The 27,436-nt window shown below is 38.3% G+C and overlaps 1 protein-coding gene across 1 annotated transcript in view; it reads left to right on the forward strand.

Annotated features, from left to right (window-relative positions):
- The window catches only part of SHQ1 (SHQ1, H/ACA ribonucleoprotein assembly factor), a 100,930-nt gene that overhangs the window by 30,381 nt on the left and 43,113 nt on the right, over positions 1-27,436 (forward strand). The window contains exons 7-10 of the mRNA XM_006070145.4: positions 3,040-3,194; positions 5,537-5,590; positions 8,005-8,128; positions 26,248-26,368. Of these exons, the coding sequence (XP_006070207.2) occupies positions 3,040-3,194; positions 5,537-5,590; positions 8,005-8,128; positions 26,248-26,368 (454 nt within the window). The remainder of the gene's footprint in view (positions 1-3,039; positions 3,195-5,536; positions 5,591-8,004; positions 8,129-26,247; positions 26,369-27,436) is intronic.

Here is a 27,436-nt window from a genome sequence, read left to right on the forward strand (position 1 = left end):
TTACCACTAGCGCTACCTGAGAAGCCCTTGGTAAAGTGCTGCTAAGTCGCTTCAGCCATGTCCGACTCTGTGCAGCCCTATAGACGGCAGTCCACCAGGCTCCACCGTCCCTAGGATTCTCCAGGCAAGAATACTGGAGTGGGTTGCCATTTCCTTCTCCAGTGCATGAAAGAGAAAAGTGAAAGTGAAGTTGCTCAGTCGTGTCCGACTTGTAGCGACCCCATGGACTGCAGCCTACCAGGCTCCTCCATCCATGGATTTTCCAGGCAAGAGTCCTGGAGTGGGGTGCCATTGCCTTCTCTGTTGGTAAGGTGACTGATATATAAAAGGACATAGTGTCTCTGTCTTCTGTTGATCATTTATTGGGAATGGGAAAAATACTGTATTTGCAGGTGACAAAAACCTAAAGTGCTTGGAAGTAGTATTTAGCAAGAAAAGCAGCAGATCTATTTGATAAAGTTGGTGGTTCAATACAATAGAAAAGATGGCTTACTGAGCAGACTGTGCTGGCACAATTAACTCCTCATCTGTAATTAACCAAAATCTGAAAATACAAAAAAGTAATTTTCAGATAGATTATAGATTTAAATTTAAAAGAGGAAACAGTAACTCTTAAAAGCTGAGAGACTCCATGGACAATTCAGGAGTTGGAGAAACCTTATTGAAGGCTATAAATTCACTATCTGGTTAAAAAAAAAAAAGATAGACATATTGGACTACACACAGACATAAATAATTCAATGACCTAAGATCCTCTGAACAGAGTCAGTAGAGAGGCAGTAGATTTGGAGAGATGACTAGGGTTTGAATCCATAATAGACAAGTTCTTAAATATTTGACAAGCCATCCAGAAAAAAACTGGCCAAAACATTTGGGTAATTTATAGGAGAGCAAATCCAAGTTGCCAGACAAATCTATGAAATAATGTTCGGAGTTTAGCAGTTAGAGAAATACTAACTGACGTAACAGCGATATGTCACGTATTAGTTTCCTCTTATTGCATTCCAAGTTACCACAGATCAGAAACAGAGTTCTGATTTGGCTGTTTTCGTGGGTCAGGAGACAGGTATGGAGACCCTGATACCCACCTGTCCTGGACTGTTCACTCTGAGTAGTACTGTGAGAGAGAAACTTCTGTCTTACTGAAGCCAATGTATTTTGGGTCTGTCTGTTACAGCAGTTTAGCCTGTCCTGACCTGCATATAATGGACAATTCTGAAATCTGGAAAAAAGGCTTCAAAGTTATTTTGGCATTACTTTGATATTCACTGGTACTGGAAGCTAAATGTTCCTCATGACTGAGTTGAACAGCTTTTAAAGTGAATTTGAAAGTGGTCTTGTTATGGGGCACAGAAGGAAAATGAAGAATTAATTTGTAAGGGAAGAGATTGATGACACTGACTTAGAGGTAATAACATATGTAGATACTTAACGGTTTATCTAGATGCTTAGAAGCTGAGGTGGGGTCCTCTACTCGGGGTATTGGAAGGCTGGAGACAAATATGGCCATCTTTTCACTTTCGAAAAATAGGTGTTTGCAGCTGTATTCCTTTCTGAAGCTCAGAGTTGTTTTCTAAGCTCACATGATGGTTGGCAGAACTTGATTCCTGCGACTATAGAACTGAGACCCCCCATGTTCTTGTTGGCTTTCAGCCGGGGCGTCACTCTCAGATATTAGAGGATCCCACAGTTCCCTGCCACGTGGCCCCCTCATGACATGACATCTTATTTCTTCACGATTGGCGATTGGCGGGAGAGTCTCTGCCAATATCAGAACATAGTCATAATAATCGTAACAGTAACTGTCCTATTGCTGTTGCCGTATTCTTTTGAATAGAAGCAAGTCACAGTTCCTGCCCACACTCAAGTGATGTCTTATTGGGGGTCATTTTAGAATTTTTCTTACCACAGTCCTTTCATATCCATTAAACTGAAAATGGTTTTTAAAAAAGCATTTATGGCTGGGAGCAAGCAAGAGATATGCTTAGGGAAGGGAACTTCTGTCCATGACCATTACAAAGGAGAGATGTAGCCCTTAAATAAAGTATCTCTTAAAAACAGATAAATTTTTTGACCCAGTCAGTCTACTGTTGGGGATCTGTTTTATGGAAATAAGGCCTCCAGTATCCAGTGACATATGATATGACATTTACTGCAGCAGCAGCATCAGTGGCATCAAGTTGGAAGCAGAGTGAATGCCCATCAGTAGGGGGAGTGGTTGGATAGAGCATACCACACCATGGAATATTCTACTCCTTCACAAAATTAGCTAAGTACCAAGTGACTTGGGGAGATTTCCTGGAGGTGTCATTGAGTTAGACTGGCTAGATGGAAAAAAATAATCTGATTCTCTGGGGAGGAAAAGATATTAACTCCCTTGTATACATGTTTGTGTGTCCTATGGTTGTAAAGAAAAATATGAAGTGATATATACTAGATTTTTTTTAACATGGAAAAAGTTATTGATGAGGATAAAGGGTGCCAAGCAGCAGAAGAAAAGGAAACATCCTCTTCCAACCAGTCTAGTATGCGTGGTATAATCAAATTTGCATATTTATGTAAAACTTTGTATAAATGATATTTTGAAAAATAATATGCCCTTAAAATTGACTAATACATGGGAATACTTCGAAATAATATTTACAGAGTGTTTCACATGTTTTCTGTTATCAAAATATAATTATCTTATTTTTAAAGTCAGTAACTCTGTCATTTAGCTGTCTTGAGTACAGAACTGTGTAGCAAAAAAAAAAAAAAAAAAAAAAACAGCCAGTATGTGGTAGGGGTCTGGATATAAGGAATAGATATTGTTTAGACATTTTTTTTTTCTTTTTTTTTTAGCCCTACTAGAATTTGAACAAATACATAGCTCTTAAAAAAAATTGTGAAGTCTAATTAAAAAGTTGTTTCCATATCCAGAGTTTAAGAATTTTTATTTCAGTTTCTATAATTAAAGTTCTAATTTTGACAAATCTGTCTGCAGTGGGGGTTTTACCAAACAGAATGAAACATCTAAGTTTTAAATGCATTTTCTTCTAGTGTCTTTTTCTGAAGAAGAGAAATATCAGCTGCGAAAATTTGTTAATAAATCTTACCTGCTGGACAAGAAAGCCCATCGTCAGGTGTACTACAGTTTGATTGATATCCTTCTGGCATATTGCTATGAGACCCGTGTCACCGAAGGAGAGAGGAATGTAAGTGCGTGTGTGTCTGTGAACGTCGGCATAGACTGTTGTACAGAGTAAACTGTATTAAGGTCATGAGTGAGACCAGTCGTGTTTATTTGGGGACAGTCCGAACTGAGGTGCACACGTCTGTTGGTGATGGATGCCAGCATGAAAGCATAATGCTTTTTAAAGATTTGTTCATTTATTTATTTTTGATTGTGCTGGGTCTTCATTGCTGCACAAGCTTTTCTCTCGTTGTGGCAAGCAGGGGCTACTCTCTAGTTGAGGTATGCAGCCTTTTCATTGGAGTGACCTCTTGTTTCGGAGCACGGGTTCCAGGGTGCATGGGCTCAGTAGTTGCGGCTTGCGGGCTCTAGAGCACAGGCTCAGTAGTTGTGGCACATGGGCTTACTTGCTCAAGGCATGTGGGATCTTCCCGGACTAGGCATTGAACCTGTGTCCCCTGCATTGGCAGGCAGATTCTTACGCACTGAGCCACTGTGGAAGCCCCAGCATAATGCTTTTATTTGGTCTTTTTTTTCTTCTCTCTTGGCATTAGTCTCACTCAATAGCAGAGTGGGGAAGTAAAGCTGAAGGTAGGGAAGAAGGATATCCTGGGCTCTCATCTCTTTTAGGAGATGAAGTGACCAAATGAGACAGCTGTTGCCACATGACACCTGACATTGGAAAGGGGTAAACTTCACCATTTCTAGTCTTTCTCTGAGCTGTCTATTAACAGATGTAAGGTATAGTATTTTGTACAAAAAGGAATGTGAGCATTTATCTGCAGGTGTCCCTAAATTTAAATAGTATTTGTACTTCTGAAAAATTGTATGTAAATCACATTTTAAAAACCTGAATTGTATCTTTTTGCTATTCAGTGAAATCCTATTGCAAAAGTAAATCTTTTTGTAAAGTAAGGATGATCTTACTTTTTTAAATGATCTTTTAAAGAAATATATACAATTGTCTTGTATCTCTTCTTATACCACACTTGATTCTGTAAATGAAGAGCTGAATTTCTTTCTCACCTATATCTCTGATCGTATATATATGTTTTTTTCAAAAGGCTGGAAAGCCAGAAAAAAAATCTTTCCAGTTAATGTGTCCCTGTATCTATTGGTAATAATTTTTGCTCAAGGGGTTATACTTGAGGTGTGCATATGCTTCCCTGTTTTTTATTTATTTATTAAATTAAAAAATTCTTTAAATTGGCATAAAGTTGATTTACAATATTTCAGGTTTACAATGTAGTGATTCAGTATTTTTATATATTTTACTTATATTTCCTTGTGCTGTACACTGTATTCTTGTATCTTATTTATTTTGTATATAATAGTTCATCTCCTACCCCTATTGTATCCCTCCCCCCTCCTTCTTTTTAAATTACACAAATAATTCATATCATTGTAAAGGAAAATACAGGAAGAAAATAATTAAAATTTCCTGTCATCTCAGCTATCAAAGGTAACCGTTGTTACAAGGAAATGTTTCTCTTCTCGGCTTCTTTCATCACACACATGTATTTATATTGGGTTGTAATGTATGTACTATTATTTAACCTGCTTTTCTCGCCTACTTAACATCATAGTATTAGCATAATATTGGGATAAGGATTTGATATGTGTCAAGTTTTTTTGCTGTTGAGATTCTGAAAATTTCAAAGGTGACTTTTGAGATTTGTATTTGACTCCAAAATGAATATTAATGAGTGTATTAAGTGCATACTATAACTGAAAATGGATTTTGTTTCACTCACCTTTTTAGAACACCATAGTCAGAGAAAATGTTTTCTTTGACAGAAAAAATAGCTTCATATTGCTTGAGAAGATGAGTGAGAGTGTTTAGTTATGCCCAATAAAATTTTGCATTTTTCATTCTTAGATTCATATATTTGAAATCACGAAGTCTTGCAGACTTCAAGGTCTTCTCTAGAATGTACTTATTCTTGCAGACCTTCTCTGAAAAGCCAGATTCTTCAGCAGCTTTTTAAATGCCACAGAGGGTACTTTAACATTATCTTTGAGTCTTTTGGTAGATTGTTTATGAAATATTTGGGAGGTAAGTAACGTAGTTGAGAAGGACAGAAATTGAGCATGCATTGCTTTTCTTTAGTTTCAAAGCTCTTGCTTATGTGCTCTTGTGTTCTGGTACTCTTACCAGTGCAAAAGCTTCACTTTATAAAATTCTGAAGAAAGTAGAGACTAGGCCTTTGATCACCTTGACATCAGCAAAGCCATAGACACTTCTTAGGTTTAACACATGTCAATACTGTTCATATACTAGTTGAATAAGTGGATATAGTTGTTTTCTTTCTAAATGACTTTGCATCTCATATGACACTATCCTTTTCTTCATAACAAATAAAGGTTGAATCTGCATGGAATATCAGAAAATTGAGTCCAACGCTGTGCTGGTTTGAGGTACGATTTTCAGTTGCAGTTGTTTAGATTTTGTTTCTTCAGAGTTATAGTTTGTTGTTATTAGTTCATTTGTGGTAATTTAAGCAATTCTTTGACTTTTTTTTTGCAAATTAACTAATTTATTTTAATTGGAGGCTAATTACTTTACAATATTGTAGTGGTTTTTGCCATACATTTACATGAATTAGCCACTGGTGTACATGTGTCCCCCATCCTGAACCTCCCTCCCCATCCCATCCCTCAGGGCCATCTCAGTGCACCAGCCCTGAGCGCCCTGTCTCATGCATCGAACCTGGACTGAAAAGTGGTAACTTTATTGTACTAGTTTTTTTTTCCCATGTTTTTAAATGAAATTCTGGTTTTATCTGTTACTCTTACGCTAATCATAGTACATAAAGAAGGCCAGGTGTAGGGTATCTTCGAAGTTTGAAGAAGTGATGGGGTCACTGTCTGTTATGGGAAGATGCTGGGTCAAGTTTGAGGCCTGTATGTAAGTTGGCATATATTGGGGCTCAGAGCTCAAAGACAGGCAGCAAACCTAGGTGATAATACTGTTAACTGTCACTTACCACCAGAGACTGTGCTGAGCCTTTTATATATATTACTTCACCTAACCTTGCAGTAAGTCTATGAGATAAGTATTACTGGTGTTTTACAGATGAAGAAACATAGGTCATATAGCTTAAATAACTTATCCTAGGTTTCTACAATTAGTATGTTTAGATCCCATAACTCTTCTAATATAGCCATAATTGTTTTTGTGTCTGTTTTCTAGAAAGCACTTGTTCATATTTCACCAAAAATGGCAAAGGATGATGTCTTTAAATTGACTAGTTTTGAACATGCTGTTGTCCATCAAAACAGAAGCTTTAAAAAAGTGTTTATTTAAAACAATTGATAACTGCATCGTCTATTAAGGCAACTAGTTTTGTTTCTGTTTCCTCCCCACTCCAGTTTGAATCCTAAATAGTGTACATTTTCAGTTGGAAAATCAAAGTTGTTTCATGGCATCACTTTGTTCAAATAATAGATAAGGCCTATATGTAAGTTGGCATATATTGGCATACATCTTCCCATAACAGATATTGTCCCCAAACTTCCAAAATACCCTACATCTGTTCAAATAATAGGTAAGATAAAAACAGGCTGAAACACTTCACTTTAGCAGAGAATCTTGCTACTCCAAGAATGTCCATGAACCAACTGCCTGACCAGTATCCTCTGCTGGGAGCTTGTTGAAAAGACAGAATCCCAGAGCAGACCCTCTGAACTAGACTCTATAGCAAGATCTCCAGGAATTCATATGCATATTTAAGATGGAAAAGTGCTTTTCTCTGGACTCCTCTTGGGTTCTGTGTATTTCCACAATCAGCATATAGTGGATAAATTGGCTTTTGTGATACTCACAGTAATTATTCCAATATTGAAAACAAAGTAGTTGGTGACTAGATCATTTCATAGTTTAGTTATTAAAATCTGCATGAAAAAGTTCATCGATTTATGATTTTATTTTGACATTTTTTGTTGTTTTTTAGATAACTTGCTATTGTCATACATATAACCAGCTCTGTCAAACTTTTATAAGTATTTAGTTTTTGCCAGAATTTTTTAGAAGTTCACCATTGTTTTTTATATCAACTATTCTTTGTTGAGTACTCAGTATTCTTAATCAGATCACTCATTTATTAAAGGTGAATATACATGGAAATGTTGTACTCCTTTAATGTTATATGTTAAGTTTTATTTGCAGGTTAACATTTTTATACATTTTAAATCAAAACCCAATTAAAAAACAATTTTGTAGAAAATGTGTTTTCAGTAAGTTTTACATTGCTGATGGCATCAGTTTGATACCATTCAAGATAAAGCCTTTTCACAGAAATGGTTAGTTTTCGGTTTGATAAGTGAAAGTAAATTACTGAAGTAAATGCCATGTATTACTCATGCCCAAAGCAGAAAAACAGAGAGAGGAAAGAGGGGAACTGTGAACACATTGCACTAAAGAGTTCTGCATTTTTCATCTGTATTATCTCGAATGGTCCTAAAGGACAGAAACATGAAACATGTATCATTTAGAGATGCATTTTATGCGCATCTGTATTTTGTTAGTACCATGTGTTTCACATTCATAGTGGTAATTCTTAAAAGACTTTAAAAACTTTCCTGCTATGAATGTGATTTTTAAGGAGCACTTGTGATATGTTGATAAAGTATGAGGAATTACAAAGGCCGAGATAAAAATTTTATTGTAAGTTTACAGAAAGAGTCTCACCGTATGGCACTGTATTTATCTTCCACTTGGCTTCATGTTGACTCAGACTTGGTTTTTCATTGAGAATAGTTTTACATTTTGTTGTGGTGCTTTTGTTTTGTGTAATATGGAAATGATTATTCATGTAAATGATACTTCACAGACTTGGACTAATGTTCATGAAATCCTGGTGTCTTTTGGAAGAAGAGTTTTGTGTTATCCACTGTACCGCCATTTTAAGCTGGTGATAAAAGCCTACAGAGACACTATAAAGATATTGCAGCTAGGTAAGATGTTATTATGCTTGCAAATTTGAGAGTGAAAAAGTTCAATGTTTTTAGTCTGTGAGGATGTAGTCATTGATTTTTGCTTTTCTTCCTTTACAAAAATAAGTAATGAAAATCATCCAATCCACACACTCTTCTTCTCAGGTATTATATAAAGTAATTGTCTCTCTCTATAGGTATATAATCATACAGACAGGTGTGGTACTCTTTTCAGAGTTCAAGAGTGGGGAGGGTAAATACAGACAGTGTTCCAAAACATCTTGTATTTAGTAGATTGTATCATTCAGTATTTCTGTATCATACAGATGCCTGTAATTTTCTAGGCATTATTTTAGGGTTGTGAGTAAAATAATAAGTAAGTTCCCTGCTCCTGTGAAGTTTACAGTTTTGCCAAGGTGACCGATGGTAAGTAAGTAAACAATTCCAGCGCTGAGTGAAAAGTTCTCTGTTGGAGGAAGGACAGTCATCCTAGGAGGGGCACAGAACCTGGATTTGGCAGATCAGGAAAGGGTTTCCAGAGAAAGTTCAGCTACTCTGGTTACTTGATTACTGCTAAATCAAACCCCAAAAGACAAATGTTTGCTATTTTTAAGGATGTGGAAAATTCTAAGCTCTGAAACAAATTCCAAAGTGCCTATAACAGCATCCCTGGATTAAGTATATAATTTCCAAGGTAATGACTTTTTTAACGGGACAACATCCATTTGTATGTATTAGTTCTGGCACATTTTTATTAAAACTCACTTGGTATACTTTATGGTCATTTCTTATATTTTTTTTTTTAGGGAGTCTCATTATTTCTTTGTCTTTAGATAACAGTGCTTCTGGAGGTTTAGTTTTCAGACTTGAGGTTAAGAAGGAGAAAGGAAGAAGTTCGTTCCTTTATATCATTAGGCTTAATGGGAATAATCACATCTGTACTGTTTTCTCCCTCCTAGGATTTATCTAGGTTTTTCTTTGACTTCTGTGTGACCCATACATAGTTTTCCTGCCCTGGGGAGAAAAGTCATGTTTGAAGTAGATTCTTTTAAAATAGATAATAATCGTAAAAATGAATCATAGTTAACTGAAAGATCTTTTAAATTCATCCTATTGGTTTAGACTAGCAGTATTTTATTTTAAAGGATTGTTGATTATAGAACAGAAGAGCTACTGCCTTTGAGGCATCTGTCTTCTGGGGAAACACACTGTTTTTTTTGTTTGTGTTTTTTTTTTGGATATTCTTTCTTTTTACCTTCTAAGATATTTTTTTTAAGATATTTTTGGTGTGGACCATTTTTAAAGTCTTTGTTGAAATTGTTACTATATTGCTTTTGTTTTATGTTTTGGTGATTTGGCCCTGAGGCATGTGGGATCCTAGCTCCCTGACCAGGGATCAAATCCATACTCCCTTCATTGGAAGGCGAGTGTTAACCACTGGACCTCCAGGCAAGTCCCCAAGATATTTTTTTTGAACTGCAAAAATTATCTTGAAAAGTCAGTCTACTATAAATGACTGATTGTTGAATTTGAGTACATGTCACAGTTAATTTCTTGTTTAAGTCATGCTAGATTATCTGCACATTATTCATAGATTTAAACAGTGAGAATGCAGTTGTGATTTTTTTGTTATATCATGGCTTTGAGATGGAAAACTTGCAAAACCCCCATGTGCGTGTGCACATGCACGGATGAGCATGCACGCGCACGCACGAGCACACACACACACACACACACACACACCCTCTTGTTATTTTATTCTGCGAAATAATCTAGTTCTCTGGGTTTTTATTTGAAAAGTAAGCGGTTGTGTGATTCATAATCAACAATAAATTTGATTGCCTTGACTTACACTGTAGTCAATTCCTCAGTTTTAGTAGGTCGGAATTGAAAATTTCGACTTAAGTTTCCATTATTGTCTATCTACAAAAAAAGGCTTATCAGCTGTGTTGTGATAGCAACAGAAAACCCGAGGTAGCATGCTGAAAATGAATCCCAACCCTGTATAAACCATGCACAGTATGTTCTGTGGCTTGTTTGGGTTGTGGCTAGTTAGTGCTGAAACAGAGAGCTAAGTTGTCTAGAGTTCATGCCCTAAACTATGGGGATGGCAAGCTGTGGATGAGGGTTGACACCTTTGTTCATACAGGTGGGTGACACTGGGATGCCACTAATACCATTGAAGAGTCTCAGTTGTTCAGACACCTTATAGTTTAAGTGCAGGTAGCGCTGGTTTGGCATTTAACGTTTTCCAAGAATGAATTCGTGCCTACTTATAATCAAAAAAGCCATCACACTTTTATTCTGAAGGTCAGTGTCCTGCTTTCATAGTTGAAAGTAATAAATAACTCTTTCCCCAGAAGAAATGCAAATCTTACGTGAAACACGCTTCCGAAACCAAGGAAGGAAGGCTGGTATCAGAATCTACAGATTGACTGAGAGCTAAGTTTTTAAAGAGCCATGAATTTGCTTTACCTGACTTCACAGAGGCCTTACAAAATTCTTCTCTGGGCCTTTGGCTGTTTTCAATTTTACATTCTCTCTGCTATACCTTCCCCAGCCCTGGAAGACTGTACGTTCATCTCTCACTGTTGCTGTATGGATAGCTCAAATTCTTGTAAGAGAAGAAAACCTACTTTGTGTTTTCAAGTGTCATTTTAGTGCTTAACGTCGGGCCTTGCATGTGGAATTCCTCTGTCTGAATCTATAATCTTGGGGCACATGATCATCCCATGTTTTCCCCCTCTGTTCCTGTATCTTTGGCAATTTTTACTTCTTCCTTCATTCTTTTGAGAAGAGTAAGAAGAATCCTTCATGGAAGTATCACTTAGCTGCCAGTATTCACTGAAAATCAATGATAAAAAGGAATTGAAAGAGAGCAGTGTTCTAGTATGTCTTAAGAAATTTTATTGCTTTTATAAATGACCTGAGTACTTGATTATACATTGTTTATACAACTTACTGTTTATTCTACTATCTGTGTTTCATTCATCTTTCTAAAGGCATTCTTTATTCTTCTTCCACATTCTTGTATGGTTATTGAGCATATCATGTGACTGTTAGATTGAAAGGGCTAAACATCAAGGGGTAAAAGGGAAAAAAACTTAATTTTTTCTCCCTGTTCCCACTTCAAGCTCTTTCTGTGGAGTGTTTCTTTTATTGCTTATGGATGGAATATATATCCTATAAATATCACATCACACACATATATCCTATATGATAAATATTCTATAACTTTTTATATTGCTTTAGATTATAAGAGAAGTCTCATTTCAGTACTTAAAATGTTCCCTTTGAACTTGATTAAAAATATAAATCTTCCCTTCCCCAGCTTGGGCCTGCCTCAGGTTAGGAAGCCAGCAGTGGGGAAGGGGCCCTTACCCTGCTGCGGGAACCTTGCTTTCTTCCAGAGCTACTCTCTACTCAGCCACAGGCTGCTCCTGCCTGCTTCTCCATGGGGGCCTTTTATCAGTTTGGGGTCAGACAACAGTCTTTGTGCCCCACAGTTTCCAGGACAGATATCTTATGCTCTCCAAGGTCCCCCCTTTGAAATCTCCTTTCTCTTGGTTTAAGAAAAACCAAGAGACAGGAGAGCACCTTTTTCCCTTCCTCATGAATGATGGTAGAAATCCCATAGTACCCCAACAGTCTTATCCAAAGAGATTTTCTGGATTATGATACCCTTAAATTCCCGGAGGTGAATACTGGTCCAGAGGTGACATACCAGGTTTTTGGCTAGTGTCTTACGAGTTTAGCAACAGAGGGTTAAGCATCCCTTCTTAAAATATGGAAATACTTGATATCTATTTTGACCTTTGTGAGCCGCACTGGAAATGAGTCACAGAGAGTCCTGTCTTAATGTGCTAGCACAGTGATCGCTCTAGCCGCAGCACCTTGGTGACTCCTTTCTGTGTGCCAGCGCGAGGCTCAGTTCCTCATTACATCCACACTGTCTTCCTGAGAAGTCGGGATGTCAGTCTCCATGTCACGGATAGAAGACAGTCTCAAGGAAGTTCAGTCCAGTTGCCCAGGCTCACTCAGCTAGGAGTTGGTGGAGCCTGGATTGGACGCTGGGTCTGCCTGACTCTTAGGTCTGTGCCCTTTGAAGTATTGAAATAGTTATAGTAAAGGAAATTTTATGAAACTGGGATTGACTTTACAATAATCCACAGTGGGTTGGTGGAAAGTGGGAGGGTGTGGAGACAAGGCTGGCTATGAGTTGGTCCTTGCTGAAGCTGGGTAATGAGTACTTGGGGGTCCACCACCCTATTTTTTCTCTTTGTACATGTTGTGATCTTCCTTTATAAAAAGTTATTTTTTAAAAAGAATCTGGGGTCTTAACCCCTATATATCTGTGTTTTCAATTTAAATTTATTCACCATCTTTTAGAAAACATAGTACTCTTTGTTCAGACCATTATATAAAATTTTTGGCTGGTAAAAATGCATGTTTGAAGTTATTATTTCAGGTTCTGTTTTGTTTTTAGGTCTAACAAGAAACCTACCCTTCTGTGAACATTTGAGATCTGAAGTCTGGTAGTTCTGTGGGCAGACTATAACCTAAGAAATAGCCTTCTGGCGATTAGTTATTGTTACCAAGTAAAAGCTGGCATTGTTTCGTGTAATTAATAGCCCTTACATATTAGTCTTACTGGGCTAATCACTTTTTCAGAAATGACTGAAATGACAGCTTTACTAACCTCTTCTGTGAATAGATATAATAGCACAATCCATGTGAAAGAAAAGAGCCATAGTAAGTGGCTTAGGGCTGATCTTTCCCTTTAGGGCAAATGGTTGTTTAAGAAACAGAACTATGCCAAGTGTATTGTGTGAGCTCTGAGACCTCATGCAACCTGGAAGATGAGTTTGTTTTTAGCATTTCATTTCTCTTTAGTCCAGTATCCAAATGCTTCTTTTTAAAAATAATTAATTAATTCATTTGTGCAGCATTGTAGCATGTGGGATTTAGTTCCCCAAGCAGGACTCGAACCCAGGTCCCCTGCATTGGGAGCTCGAGGTCTTAGCCACTGGGCTACCAGAGACATCCCAGCCTCTTTTTATTGAATTTTAAAAATTATCCTAACTTGAAAACTAGAAGAAAAATCACTAGTTTTTGATGTTTACATTTATCTGTACTTAATTTTTGTGGGTTCTCAATTATGGACATTTTAAAGAACTATTAGACCTTTTAATTGTTCTTTCTTATGGGCCTTATATGAAATGATTTTGAGGGTTATTCAACAAGTATTTGTTGAACACTTGCTATGCGAAGATGCTGAGCTGGGTCTGGAGATCTTGGAGTAAGCAGGTGGGACATGACTTGCACTAGGAGAACTTAAAATTCTGTTGGGGTCCTGGAATAGCACAGCTGTCAGGTTTTTAAAAAATTACATCTTGTAATAAGTAGTTCAAAGGAGAAATACAGTGGATGATAATATAAAGCCAGGAAAACTGGCTGAGCTTTAAGTCACGTATGACACGTCATTTCCTGCAGAGAGGAGCTTCTGCCTTGTTTGACTTCTGATTCTAGGCTCCTCCTCAATTTCCCGTTGCTCTAAAGTACTTGTTCATTGATTAGTGTGTTCATCTGTTAACTTATTCATTCAGTAGGTATTTGTCAGCACCTACTATAAAGCTATTTATTATGTACAAAGTGCCCATATGAAGAGCAGCAGAAAGCTGAATTAGGTTCACGGACTGTATTTGGGGAACATCTTCATGAATAAGGGAGCTAAGATGTCCATCACAAACATTAAAGACAGAGCAGACAGTGGTAAGCACCTTACGGGAAATGCTGACTGAGCGGTTTCAAAACAGGGAGAGGTGATATTTCGTTAGGGATCAGAGAAAGCTTCATTCGGGACTGGAGATTTGAATTGGTACTTGAAGGACTGGTAGTATTGCATTGCAGGGTGGAGGGAAGTATTCTAAATATTGTGAGTGAGGGGCATGAGACATTTTATAGATGAGCATCTGTTGCATCAGTGAAACTTGGGAATTGATAGGCTCTCTGACCCTGAGATTTGCCCTTGTTGTTCAGTTGCTAAGTCGTGTCTGACTGTTTGCGACACCGTGGACTTTAGCACACCAGGTTTCTCTGTTCTTCACTATTACCCTACAGCCTCTAAAATTAGTTGACAGTTTTACTTGAGTCAACTGGTCTCCAGAATGGATTTCTCTGCTTCCCTAATATGATCACTTAATCTCCTGCTCTCCAGTCAGGAGACGATATTTCTTGCTGTTTCCCTCTTCATTCTAAATTGTTCTTGAACTTTTCCTTTCTTAGTCAATTCCCTGTCACAGTTAAAACATTTTGAAGAATGGAACAACTGTAGTGCTTTCAGTCAATTTCAATAGCATGGAATTCAGATCAGATATTTGAAGTTGTGTTGATATCTGCTTTTGTTGACTGCTTCCTATATGCCAACCAGCCTAAGAAAGGAGGGACTTTGGAGCCCTGGAGAGTGTGAACTGCAGCTGGAATGTGTGAAGGAGAGGATTCCCCTGGGAAGTCCCCACATGCCAGTCTTCTGCCTTGCTCTTCTGGGATTCTTCGACAAGGCAGAGCAAACTTCTTTTACTTCCATCGCTTCCTCAGAGCCTAAATCCGTGTTCCCAATCTTAAATTGGCACATTCTTACTGCCCATCTATATTATTTATCCTCACAGCATTTTGGGGTTTATACATATACTTTTGTATGGAAGGGTATTGTATATGAGCATGAACATTAAAGGGAAGAAAATAAAATTCTGATCAACTCCACAGACACATATTTCCTCTAAGTATCTTATTCATCATTAAATATTGTTAATCACTGACATTTTTTTAGATTGCTTGCCTGGAAATTACGGGTTTACATTTGTATAAAGCGTTCTTTGTTCTCTTAAAATATTCTCTGCTAAGTCGCTTCAGTCGTGTCCGACTCTGTGTGACCCCATAGATGGCAGCCCACCAGGCTCCTCTGTCCCTGGGATTCTCCAGGCAAGAATACTGGAGTGGGTTGCCATTTCCTAATCCAAAAATATTCTCTAGGGGGCAGCATTTCCTGTATGGTTTACAAATAATAAATTGCTTTTAATTGCCATAACTGATTAAGATCTTGTGGTTATTCTGCTCCCTCCAAAAAATCACTTAAAGTATCTTATGGGTGGGTAATAGCTCAAGATACACTGCTTATCTTTTAAGTATTTAAATTTAAATCTACATGTTATTTACATTTAAGTCTACATGGTATTTCCTATACCATTTATATAAGATTTTTTGTTAATTTCTACAGTTTCTGATCTGAGCAGTGGAAAAGAACCCCAGGAGGTTAGTTACGTGGTTTGATATTATGGCTTAAAAAAATTCTATGTTTTAGTGACTCTTTTAATAAATCTAAAGTCAATTTTGAGATTGTTTTTAATCTGAATTTTTAAGGAAGTAACTATAAACTTTATTTAAGAGGATAAAGGTAGAAAAATGTATATATTTAAGACAAATTTGGGAGAATAAAGAGAAAATATTTTATTTACCCTAAAGAGTCAAAGTCCTGTGGCATGAGACCTAGATGAAGTATGTGCTGTGCTGTGCTTAGTCATTCAGTTTTGTCTGACACTTTGTGACCTCATAGACTGTAGTCCCCCAGGCTCCTCTGTCCATGGGATTCTCCAAGAAAAAATACTGGAGTGGGTTGCCATGTCCTCCTCCAGGGTATCTTCCCAACCCAGGGATCAAACCCAGGTCTTCCGCGTTGCAGGTGGATTCTTTACTGTCTGAGCCACCAGGGAAGCCCAGATGATGTATATTGAATAATGAATACTTGTATGTTATCTGGAAATCATGGAAGAATTATATTTTTGCAATTTAGGGTTCCTTTAAACAGAAATTAATACTGAAAAATAACGACCAAGCATATATTTATTCAACAGACACAAATCAAATCCCTTCTCTGTACAGGACATTAAAAGAGAATCAGGAAAGAATTATGAGGATATATATGACTTGGCTTTGACTCTTGAGTTTATTGTGTAACAGGAATGATAAGACAAAAGTACAAAATATAAGTATTTACAATATACAAAGGAGAAATAGTCCCTTAAGATAATATCTTAGCATCTTCAAATGTTGAAAAAAAAATCAAAACAAAAATAACATTTCATGACACACGTAAATTATTTGAACTTCAAATTTTAGTGCCCATAAATGAAGCTTTATTGGAACATAGTCGTCCTTATTCACTGGGGTGTTGTTTATGGCTGCTTTTGTGATATAATGGCAGAGTTGAGTAGTTGCAACAGATCATGTGGCCTGCAAAGCAAAATATTTACTCTTTGGCTCTTTAGAGAAAAAATTTGCCTCCCCTTGCTATAAGTACATATGAAGTTGACCCTTTAACAAGCTTGACTTTGAACTTGGGCAGGTCCTTTTATGGGCTTCCTTGGTGGCTGAGATAGTAAAGAATCTGTCTGCAGTGTGGAAGACCCAGGTTTGATCCCTGGATCGGGAAGATCCCCTGAAGAAGGGAATGGCTACCCACTCCAGTTTTCTTTCCTGGAGAAGTCCATGGACAGAGGAGCCTGGTGGGCTACTGTCCTTGGGGTTGCAAACAGTTGGACGCGACTGAGTGACTGATGCTTTCAGGTCCTCTTACAGGTGAATTTTTTTCTTCAGTAGAAAATACTGTAGCGCTCCACTGTCCATGGTTGGTTGAATCTGTGGATGGGGTGGAACTGTAGATATGAAGGCCAGATTAACCTTGTCATTGTTCAAAGATCAGCTGTATTTGGGGTTGGAGGAGAGCCCTTTCCAAGTGAGCCAAGGTCTTTAGCTGCCTTCCATCCTAAAGAGTGGCCAGCGTTGATGGGCATCCTGTCACATTTCTTTCCCCCTATAGGATGAGGTGGACCCATTGTTCCTGCAGTTCAGGAACAGCAGGAGACACGGGTTCGATCCCTGGGTTGGGAAGATCCCCTGGAGGACGACATGGCAACCCACTCCAGTATTCTTGCCTGGAAATCTCATGGACAGAGAAGCATGGCGGGCTATGTCCATGGGGTCTCAAAAAGTCAGACACGACTGAAGCGACTTAGCAAGCCCGTGTTCAGCTGCAGTGAGGCCTTGTACCAGGTGTCTGTTCCTTCTGTCACAGTTTAGGTTCCGTCTCATCCAGTGTAGGTTCCAAGATGAGGTTTGGGGAGGAGGTAGAGGTCCTGTATTCTCTAAATGACTATGACCAGAAACTTAGAAAATCCAAACACAACAAAGCCCAGATCCCTTACCTCTCTTTCTACTTAATTTTCTGATGTCACCAAAAGGGACTTGTAAATCTGGTCAGACCGGGTTTGTTCTTCCCATTTACACGCCATTTGAGAAATCCGGTCTTTCTTCCTGTATGTTTCTTCTCTCTGACTGCATGTCCAGTCTCAGTTTTCCCAATTTGAAACTAAGCTAATTGCAAAAAAAAAAAAAAAAGTCAGAACTTTTCATACTAATATCTACTGGGAAAAATGTAGTATAATATTAATTAAAGCAGCTATACAAAGAGTTTATTTTAAATTGAGGTACCAGGCATTGAGATCCATGCCATATTCATGGCAGAATAGTTGAAATGCAATTTTATCTGCATAATTAAGTTTTAGATGCTTATGGATTTTTAAAAAAATTCAGATCTAGATCACAGCTGTTCTAAGAGCTTTTTTCCCACGCATGTTCAGCTTCTTGACCTGTCTACTTTTATACTTACTCTGTGGATGGGTTTTTTTTTTTTTTTTTTAATGTTTTACCTTGAACTTGGATGCCTCACTCTTAACTGTCTAAAGAAATGGAAATTAGTCATGCTGCCATTATGTAATTTTGATGACATCCGGTCATGTATTTCTACACTGACACAACTGCTGGCTTTGACAGGTGACTTAAAGAGGAGGATAGAGTGAATGTCAAGGCTGTCCTTTCAAAGCAGCGAATCTAGCAGAGACTGTTAGAGCAGAAAAGGCAAAAAGCAGCCTTGGGTTAAATTCATTATTTGAACTTCAGATGGTGTGGTGGTATGAGAAAGCTGGCACAGCTACATCCTTTTCTTATTGGGAATAGAAATAAAAAGGGAAGGCAAACATGTTGTGTACCACACATCTGTCAGGACACCTTGACTTTTGGGTACAGATCACAGAGGTGTTATAACTAGTACAAGTTAACTGAGCAATCTGACCAAGTGGTTTTAAACTTAAGTTTTGTGTACTCTGGGTTACATTAGCAAGCTGCCTTTACTGAACAGGATCCTACCATTTGCCAGACATTGTTTTAGACTCTGGAAGACAAATGAAAAGCTGTGTTCTTTCCCATCAAGAGGTTTGCCACAAAAGGTGATAAATAGTGAAACTATGTATTATGTAGTGGCTGGGACACAGACATACCTATGTTCATCATGGCTGTTGTTTCCTAGCTGTGAGCTTGGCTAACACCTTCGGTTGAGCCTCAGTTTCCTCTTTTATGAAATGAGCAAGAAAGCACCAAACTAGTAGGGTTAAATGGTGCAGTATATAGAGAGTACTTGGTGGGTAGCTATTAATTAACAGACAGTGTGACAGGCATTTTGAAAGAACCCAAACTAGCTTGGGTGGAGGAGGGTGGGGTTGGGCAGTTAGTTGGCAGCCAGTTCCTAAGGAGGCATGGCCCATGTTGAGACTTGATGGAAAATTAGGTTTGGGTTGAGGTTTGTGCTTTCTAGGCAAAGGGAACATTTATAAAGTATATGTTTGCTTTGTGCTGATTTCATTTGTGGCTATACAGATAACGTGTAATTTTAATAACAAATATGTAATTTAATAACTGAGAAGCTTTCATAAAGTTAAACTAACTCATGTTTGTGTTGTTAGGGACTTTATGCTACTTTCTAACAGGGCCTGATATTGAAGCAAATTCCCACACTTTGAGTCTCTTCATTTTGATCACTTTGATATAGTTCTTCTGTCATCCCTTTTTATGGTCCAGTGATCTCTGAAAATTAATGTTAAAGATAACTCATAAATTATCCCTCCTCATAATATGGTATCATCAAAATCCCAGAATTCTAGCCAGGCATCTACTAAGTTACCCATTTTAAGATGATAGCCATGTTGGGTTTTATTTTGAGATGCTCTTACAAATGAAGGCCAACCAGTGCTTTCCTTCAGATGTTTTGAATCACCATTTCTTTCTCCTTTACTCTTTTTGACTTCTTGCTATGTATGGTTCAAAACATTAAAGGACAGAACTATACCCAGAAAACCACAGTCATATCATAGCTATAATGTACCAAGAGTTGAAAAGAAATTCTGCTCTTACTGTATAGAGTTAGCAATTTATATTATTTTTTCTATGCTGGCTTTTAGCCAGTAAACATATTCACTATTCTTCTAATCTCCTAGAGATGGGAGCCATTTCTTAAGAGCCTTCAACCACGAGCTGGCCTGTCACTGAATGATTATGGTCAAACCTGGTCAGCTAATAGGAGGATCTCAGATAGCCAATGGATTCTAATTTAGAACAGTTCAATCTTTTCTCTGGTTTAAGATGTATTAACCTGAGATGCCACATCTGCCCAGAACAGGAAAGCATATTGTTCTTAGTTTACATTCCCGTTAAAGGAACGCTGGAGAATGCATAGCCAGAGACTGTGTTAAATACTGTTTACTGCCCACCTGATTGTTACTATCATGCGTTTGTTGGTGGTGGTGTTGTATTTCTCTGTTGTCATTAGATAGTCATTTTCCCAGAAGTGAAACGTGCATGGAACTTGTCCATTTACGTGCCATATTTCTAGTTTGGAAGTCCCTTCACTGGTTTAAAACTCTTAGAGAAATCTTGGTGTCAAAAGTCTTTCCTCCATGGACAGAGTTGGCTTCACTGAGGACCAGGTGAGCATAGAGAATCCTTAACCCTTCAGAGAGGTCTGTTAGTGTATCACTGCAGTGAAATTAGTTACTGTGGTTACTATGCAAGGTACCTGCTTTTTTGTGCTCCGGGCCAGGCAGTGAACTGGCGGAAAATGGTCACTCATCTGCAGTGCCTTAGAGCAGAAATGATTCTTTTGGATTTAGGTCTGAACAATTTTTTAGGCCCATATGTTGTGTAACTAGCCCACAGCTAGCTACAACCCCACAGGAGGCAGGTGCATTGAGTCCCCTTCTAGCCAGTGGTCGTGCGACTGTCTGAAGATGGACCAGCTCTTTCCTTTGCTCATAGCTCTTGGATAAGTGCTTGGCAACTTGAGAGAAAGAGCAGTCAGTGTAAGAGATGTAAAAAAGAGAAGAAAAAAAAGTGCATGCTTCCCAAGCTTCTTGGCTATGATGCTGCAGTCACCTATGGTGATTTAGTAGGAATACACGGGATCAAATATGTCCTTGGAGTAACAGTATACATTGTTGGGGGCAGGATGGTTTTAATGTACTTCTGGTTCTAGAGTGTCAGCTGCCAGTAGCCTAGTTGTCTTTTAGCTTATTTGTCACATAGCACGCTGCAAAAATAGTTTGAATAAGACTTACAATGAAAACATAAACTTTGAAAGAATGCCTAAAACTGCCTCACATGTGATTTTCTAGAATCACCTGATCCAAATGTTGCTTGTCTATTGTTCAAAAATACAAGGTGAAGAAGATTGAAATAGGAATTTAAAAATTTTAACATTCTTTGTCAGTATTTCAAGGGTTAGCTATGTAGTCAGGAAAATCTGAATTTTGGTAAATTACTAAATGTTTATTGTGGAGAATTTTGAAAATAGGGGAAAGTTATTTCTGTGTCCATGGAGATGCCATGATAGCCTTGAGCAGTGGGAGAAGTTCAAGTTGTCACGGCTGTCCCTCAGTGGGTTTTGCTTCTAGAGAATATCCAGGGCATCTATTGCCATTAAGAACACTGCTGCATCTAAAATAGCAAATAATCTTAAGCTGTAAAAAAACCTCAAACTTACAAGATCAGTGAAGTTGCATCCATATATGAGGTACATCGAAATATGAGGTAGTTTTTGAATGTCCTGGTAATGCCTAATGTGATTGGCCTGTGAATCTCTATAGAATTTGCCCTTACTGCAGTAAGATTATACATAGTTATGAACTATACAATTAAAGTAAGCATGAACTATATTTTTTAAAAAAAGAAAATAGGGGAAAGTTTAAAGAAAAATAAACAACTGTAATCCCATGTGTGAAACGATGCCCGACACACATCAGACTCCCACATATTTGTTCAGTGACTATAGAAATATGAGTGTGTTCATGCTTAAGATTTTTTTCCGTGTGTATTTGTCTTTTTTTTAAAAAAAAAAGAAAGAAAATAGAGATTGGAGCATAAGTACAGTGTAACTTCACTTTAAATTTTAAAAGTTGATTTCTTTGGTCATTGCTATTATTATTGTTATTATTTTGTGATAACTGGAAGATTTAAACTTGCCTGTGGCCCCTAGCAAGGGCAACCTCACTTTAGGCATGTCTGTTAAATGAAACTAGGAAATTTCTTTTAAAAAATTATTTAATTTGCTTTATTCAGTGATTCATGAATCAGCATCCCATCTAGCAAGTAGAAAAGAGCTCCTATAATTTCATTAGGTAATGGTTGCAATGAATTCTCATTAAACATGTGACCTTAATTCCACACTGTTTTTTAGAAAATCTCTGGTGTGTAGGGTCATTTATCACTACTGCCCACAGCTGCCTTTAGGTCTTGTCCCCACAGTCCTGCCTGATCACCTTCATATTCCCTTCCTTGTCACAGTCTCACTTCTGCCAAACTCATCTGTTTACTCCCCCTGTTTCCCTACAAGAACTATCGCTCCATCTAAATGGTCTCTTTCTGTTGTTCCCCTAACCTACCCCATTTTAAATCTCTGCTCCTTTACATGCCACCCTCCAAGCTGGCATACCTACCCCTTTTCTTCAATCACTGAATTATTTGCTATGAGAAAGAAGAAAGTGTTAGTTGCTCAGTCGTGTCTGACTCTGCGATCCCATGAACTGTAGCCCATCAGGCTCCTCTGTCCATGGAATTCTCAGACAAGAATACTGGAGTGGGTTACCATTCCCTTCTCCAGGGGATCGTCCCATCCCAGGGATTAAACCTGGGTCTCCTGCACTGCAGGCAGATTCTTTACCATCTGAGATGACCTAGCTCCAAATCTTATATTTTCTATTAACTCTCTTGTATTAGTAGGGCATGTCATATTGAGAGGCAGTATTCTGGGGCATCATGCCATAGAGGACCTTATGTAAGCTTCAAGTGAATGTCTTTTTGGTTGACTTTGAAACCTTTAAGTTAGTAGTTGTCATAAAACTCCATGTCCCCCCTCCCAACCCCCTGAACAAGAGAGAGAGGGAAAGTAAGAACTTGGCATATGCTTGTCCTGACAATTTTTTTCTCTGTTGCAATTTAAACTGTTTCTCCAAATTCTCATAGTTTCATTAGTTCTCCCTTGATTTTTTCCTGTTTGAATAACATGGCTAACTGGGTTTCATCAGTTCTGTGAGTTATGATTGGGTTCCTTCCTCCTGTCTTCAAACTTAGCCTTCAAGGTTACCTGCTTTGTAATTAAAGTAGGTCTGTGGTGGTGGGGAGATGGAGATCCACACTCATTAGATACAGTTACCCTAGGCCACTTTGATAAGACACAAACACCTTGACTTAACCAAATGTAGTTTTAGGCCTTCTAAGTATTTATTTCTCTTAACCCATTGAGCAGTGAAGTGTTTATTGACATTCTTTCCCTCTGCATATAAGGAAGCCACATAAATTGTGAACATTTTTGAAAAAGACATGGTCTCTGTTTTGAATTTAGTACCCCCTTAACTACTGAATAATAAAAATGTGATATAACCAAATGGGCCAAGAACGCATGAGTAGCAGAGCACAGTGGGTAGCTTCTGGAGTCAATAAGATCAGAATTTAGATCCTCCACTCAAGGGCACTGTGAGTATCTTATGGTCCTTGAGCCTCAGTTTCTCTTTCTTTGAAATGAGCAAGGGAGGTTATGGGAGAATCAACCGTGTTTTCTTTCCACTTCTCTCCTTTGCAGGGTTGGGTCAATAACTGTGATGCCTGGGGAAGTCAGTCCAGGCTTCCTGAAGGGACCTGAGCTGTGAAGGCAGGCTAGGATTCTACTAGGTGAAATGAAAAAGTAAAGGCCTTCCAGATGTGGGGAACCGATCAAGCCACAGACTGGTCCATAGAGCCTTGCAAGCAAGTGCAGGGAAGTACTTGATGAAAACAGTGCATCAAAATGTATGAGAGGGCTTGACAGGAGAGAGTCTGCAATCTGACGGATGCAGAAGAATTTATAATCTAGGACGAGTGAGGATGGGTTGTTGGGAAGTGGTGGAGAAAGGGTAGCTCTGAGAGGCATTTCCAGGGAAAAATCATCAGGGCTTGGTGTGTGAGGCTAGGTGATTGGCGAAATTGCAAGGGTTTAAGCACGTGAAGAGTCAGACACAACTGAGCGACTTCACTTTCACTTTTCACTTTCATGCATTGGAGAAGGAAATGGCAACCCAGGGTCACAAAAGAGTTGGATATGACTTAGCAACTAAACAACCACAAAGCAGGTGATTACTGTGTCATTCATTCATCATTAAAATACTTAAATAAAAAATCTGCTGCTATGGGGTTCTGTTCTAGATACTGAGGATTAACCACTGAAAAAAATAGAAGTCCCTGCTCCTTCGAAGCTTAGTTTCTAGGGTTAATTGTGCTAAAAATTTAGTGGCTGCAATTTTGGCATCTTGAGGTGTTACTAGGCAGCTCATGATGCTCTTATCATGTCTAAAAGTCAGTTGGGAAATGTCAGTGAAAGCACATCCAGTGTCTTCACGAAATGAATAGACAGTATTTTCATGTTTTAGAACTATAAAGATAAGAATAAAGCAGTTAAACTGAAAATGCTGTATTTCACAGATCAAAGTAAGTGCTACTACTGTAGATTTAGTAATTTGCCTTATAGTTGATAAATTTCAGGGACTATCTTGAAGTTTGGAACACCTAGAGAGTTGTTGTTGAATTGTGAAAGGTTCCTTTTGTAGGTTTGGGTTTGGGTTAAAATTAGGTTCATTTAACAAACAGGATTTAGAAAAGGCAGAGGAACTAGAGATCAAATTGCCAACATCCGTTGGATCATCGAAAAAGCAAGAGAGTTCCAGAAAAACATCTACTTCTGCTTTATTGACTATGCCAAAGCCTTTGACTGTGTGGATCACAACAAACTGTGGAAAATTCTGAAAGAGATGGGAATACCAGACCGCCTGACCTGCCTCCTGAGAAATCTGTATGCAGGTCAAGAAGTGACAGTGAGAACCAGACATGGACCAACAGACTGGTTCCAAATAAGAAAAGGAGTACATCAAGACTGTATATTGTCACCCTGCTTATTTAACTTATATGCAGAGTACATCATGAGAAATGCTGGACTGGATGAAGCGCAAGCTGGAATCAAGATTTCTGGGAGAAATATCAATAACCTCAGCTATGCAGATGACATCACCCTGATGGCAGAAAGCAAAGAAGAACTAAAGAGCCTCTGATGAAAGTGAAAGAGGAGAGTGAAAAAGTTGGCTTAAAACTCAACATTTAGAAAGCTATGATCATGGCATTGGGTCCCATCACTTCATGGCAAATAGATGGGGAAACAGTGGAAACAGTGACAGACTTTTATTTTGGGGGGCTCCAAAATCACTGCAGATGGTAGCTGCAGCCATGAAATTAAAAGACGCTTGCTCCTTGGAAGAAAAGTTATGACCAACCTAGACAGCATATTAAAAAGCAGAGACATTACTTTGTCCACACAGGTCCGTCTAGTCAAAGCTGTGGTTTTTCCATTAGTCATATATGGATGTGAGAGTTGGACTATAAAGAAAGCTGAGCACTGAAAAATTGATGCTTTTGAACTGTGGTGTTGGAGAAGACTGTTGAGAGTCCCTTGGACATCAAGGAGATCCAACCAGTCCATCCTAAAGGAGATCTGCTGCTGTTAAGTCGCTTCAGTTGTGTCTGACTCTGTGTGACCCCACAGACGGCAGCCCAATGGGCTCCCCCGTCCCTGGGATTCTCCAGGCAAGAACACTGGAGTGGGTTGCCATTTTCTTCTCCAGTGCATGAAAATGAAAAGTGAAAGTGAAGTCGCTCAGTCGTGTCCGACTCTTCGCGACCCTGTGGACTGCAGCCTACCAGGCTCCTCCGTCCATGGGATTTTCCAGGCAAGAGTACTGGAGTGGGGTGCCATTGCCTTCTCCGTAAAGGAGATCAGTCCTGAATATTCATTGCAAGGACGAATGTTGAAGCTGAAACTCTAATACTTTGGCCACCTGTTGCGAAGAACTGACTCATTGGAAAAGACCCTGATGCTGGGAAAGATTGAAGGCGAGAGGAGAAGGGGATGACAGAGGATGAGATGGTTGGATAGCATCACCGACTCAATGGACATGAGTTTGAGTAAACTCCTGGAGTTGATGATGGCCAGGGAGGCCTGGCGTGCTGCAGTCCATGGGGTCACAAAGAGTTGGACATGACTGAGCGACTGAACTGAACAGAACTGAACAAACAGGAAGAAGTAATTAAGTTGGACAAGACTTTGATACTTGATACCTTTTTTCCAAGTGATTTTGTCAGTTTGTTTTTGAAGTAGAGTTATGATATTTTATATTTTTCAGTCTGAGTTTTCTTCAGTTCTTTAAGGTGGAAAAATTTATGTTTGTTCTAGGTAATTCCTTGATAAAAAATATTGGTTTAAGAAATAGAGACATTTGAAAATATAATTTTCCATGATATTTTGAAAGCTTGAATTAGAGAAACATTATCTAATTAAAGCTATGATACATTTAAATATTCATTTACTTATGATAACTTCTCTCCTTGTTATTTAATGTACCTTGTCATATCTTATGGTGTTTTTATGGTAACCATAGTTAATCAACTATAACAATAGAGTATAAAGATTTTTCTATAATTCTTCAGGAAAGAAATAAAGAGATTTGGACTTAATGATACTGATATGATATCCTGCAAAAAAATAATATTAAAAATATTAAAAAATGATTAAAACTCTGAGCTGCTATGCATATGTTACTCCTCTGTATGTGAATTTCTCAGTTAAAAAAATCAGATTTTTTTTTCTTGAGGATAATTTTACTTTTTTCAATTTCCTTTAGGGAAAAGTGCAGTTTTAAAGTGTCTACTGGACATTCACAAAATTTTTCAGGAAAATGACCCAGCTTATATTCTAAATGATCTCTACATCTCAGACTACTGTGTGTGGATTCAGAAAGCCAAGTAAGTTTTGAGTTATGTATGCTACATGCTCCCATTTCTGGAACACTGAAGAAAGTGAAATAACCTGGAGGATTAGTTTTAATGAGGGAGAAACCTCTACACCTACCAAATACTTGAGAAGTACTGGATCAACATGGGGTACTTGGTGAAGTTGCTTAGGGAGGAGGTGCAGATGACAGAAAGGTGAAGTTTTCTAGAAAAAATTAGCAATAGCTTGGAAAATAAATGTTAAACAGTTGTGATTATTCATTGTTACGCTATTGACTGTTCCCCATGAAATCACAAGACTGTTCTATCTGAACCTGTATCTGTAGTTTATTTATAGGGGAGTGTGAATGTGAGTGTGTGTGCTAGCAAATGTGTAACATGACAGGATAGAGACCTAATCAGATCTAATCAAAATAACTGTGCCCTCTTTGGGTAATCACTGGCAAATGGAATCCTTTATCAGAGTATAAGAACACCTTTCAGAGCCTAATTAAATGTATCTAAGGGTCTGAACGGAGAAGGCAATGGCACCACACTCCAGTACTCTTGCCTGGAAAATCCCATGGACAGAGGAGCCTGGTGGGCTGCAGTCCATGGGGTCGCGAAGAGTCGGACACGACTGAGCGACTTCACTTTGACTTTTCACTTTCGTGCATTGGAGGAGGAAATGGCAACCCACTCCAGTGTTCTTGCCTGGAGAATCCCAGGGACGGGGGAGCCTGGTAGGCTGCCGTCTATGGGGTCGCACAGAGTTGGACACGACTGAAGCAACTTAGCAGCAGCAGCAGCAGCAAGGGTCTGAACACTAAGAAATGAGCTCCTTGAACTTGGTATGTGAAAAAAATTTTTAATTGTTTACCATTGTCTCATTCAAGGAGGCTTATCAAGTTTAAAAATACAATGAATTTTCATTTTGTTAAGAATGTTCTATAGACCTGATTCTTATCAGACATGCCTAAAATATCCATCTTAGTAGCAGGAGACTGTTAATTGAGAACATACAAAAAGAGCCTTTGATTGGAATAATTCTTAGGTGCTATAGAAAATGATGGCATAATATCATTTGTGACTTAGAAGATA

The sequence above is a fragment of the Bubalus bubalis genome, chromosome 21 (assembly GCF_019923935.1).
Source record: "Bubalus bubalis isolate 160015118507 breed Murrah chromosome 21, NDDB_SH_1, whole genome shotgun sequence".
NCBI lineage: Eukaryota > Metazoa > Chordata > Mammalia > Artiodactyla > Bovidae > Bubalus > Bubalus bubalis.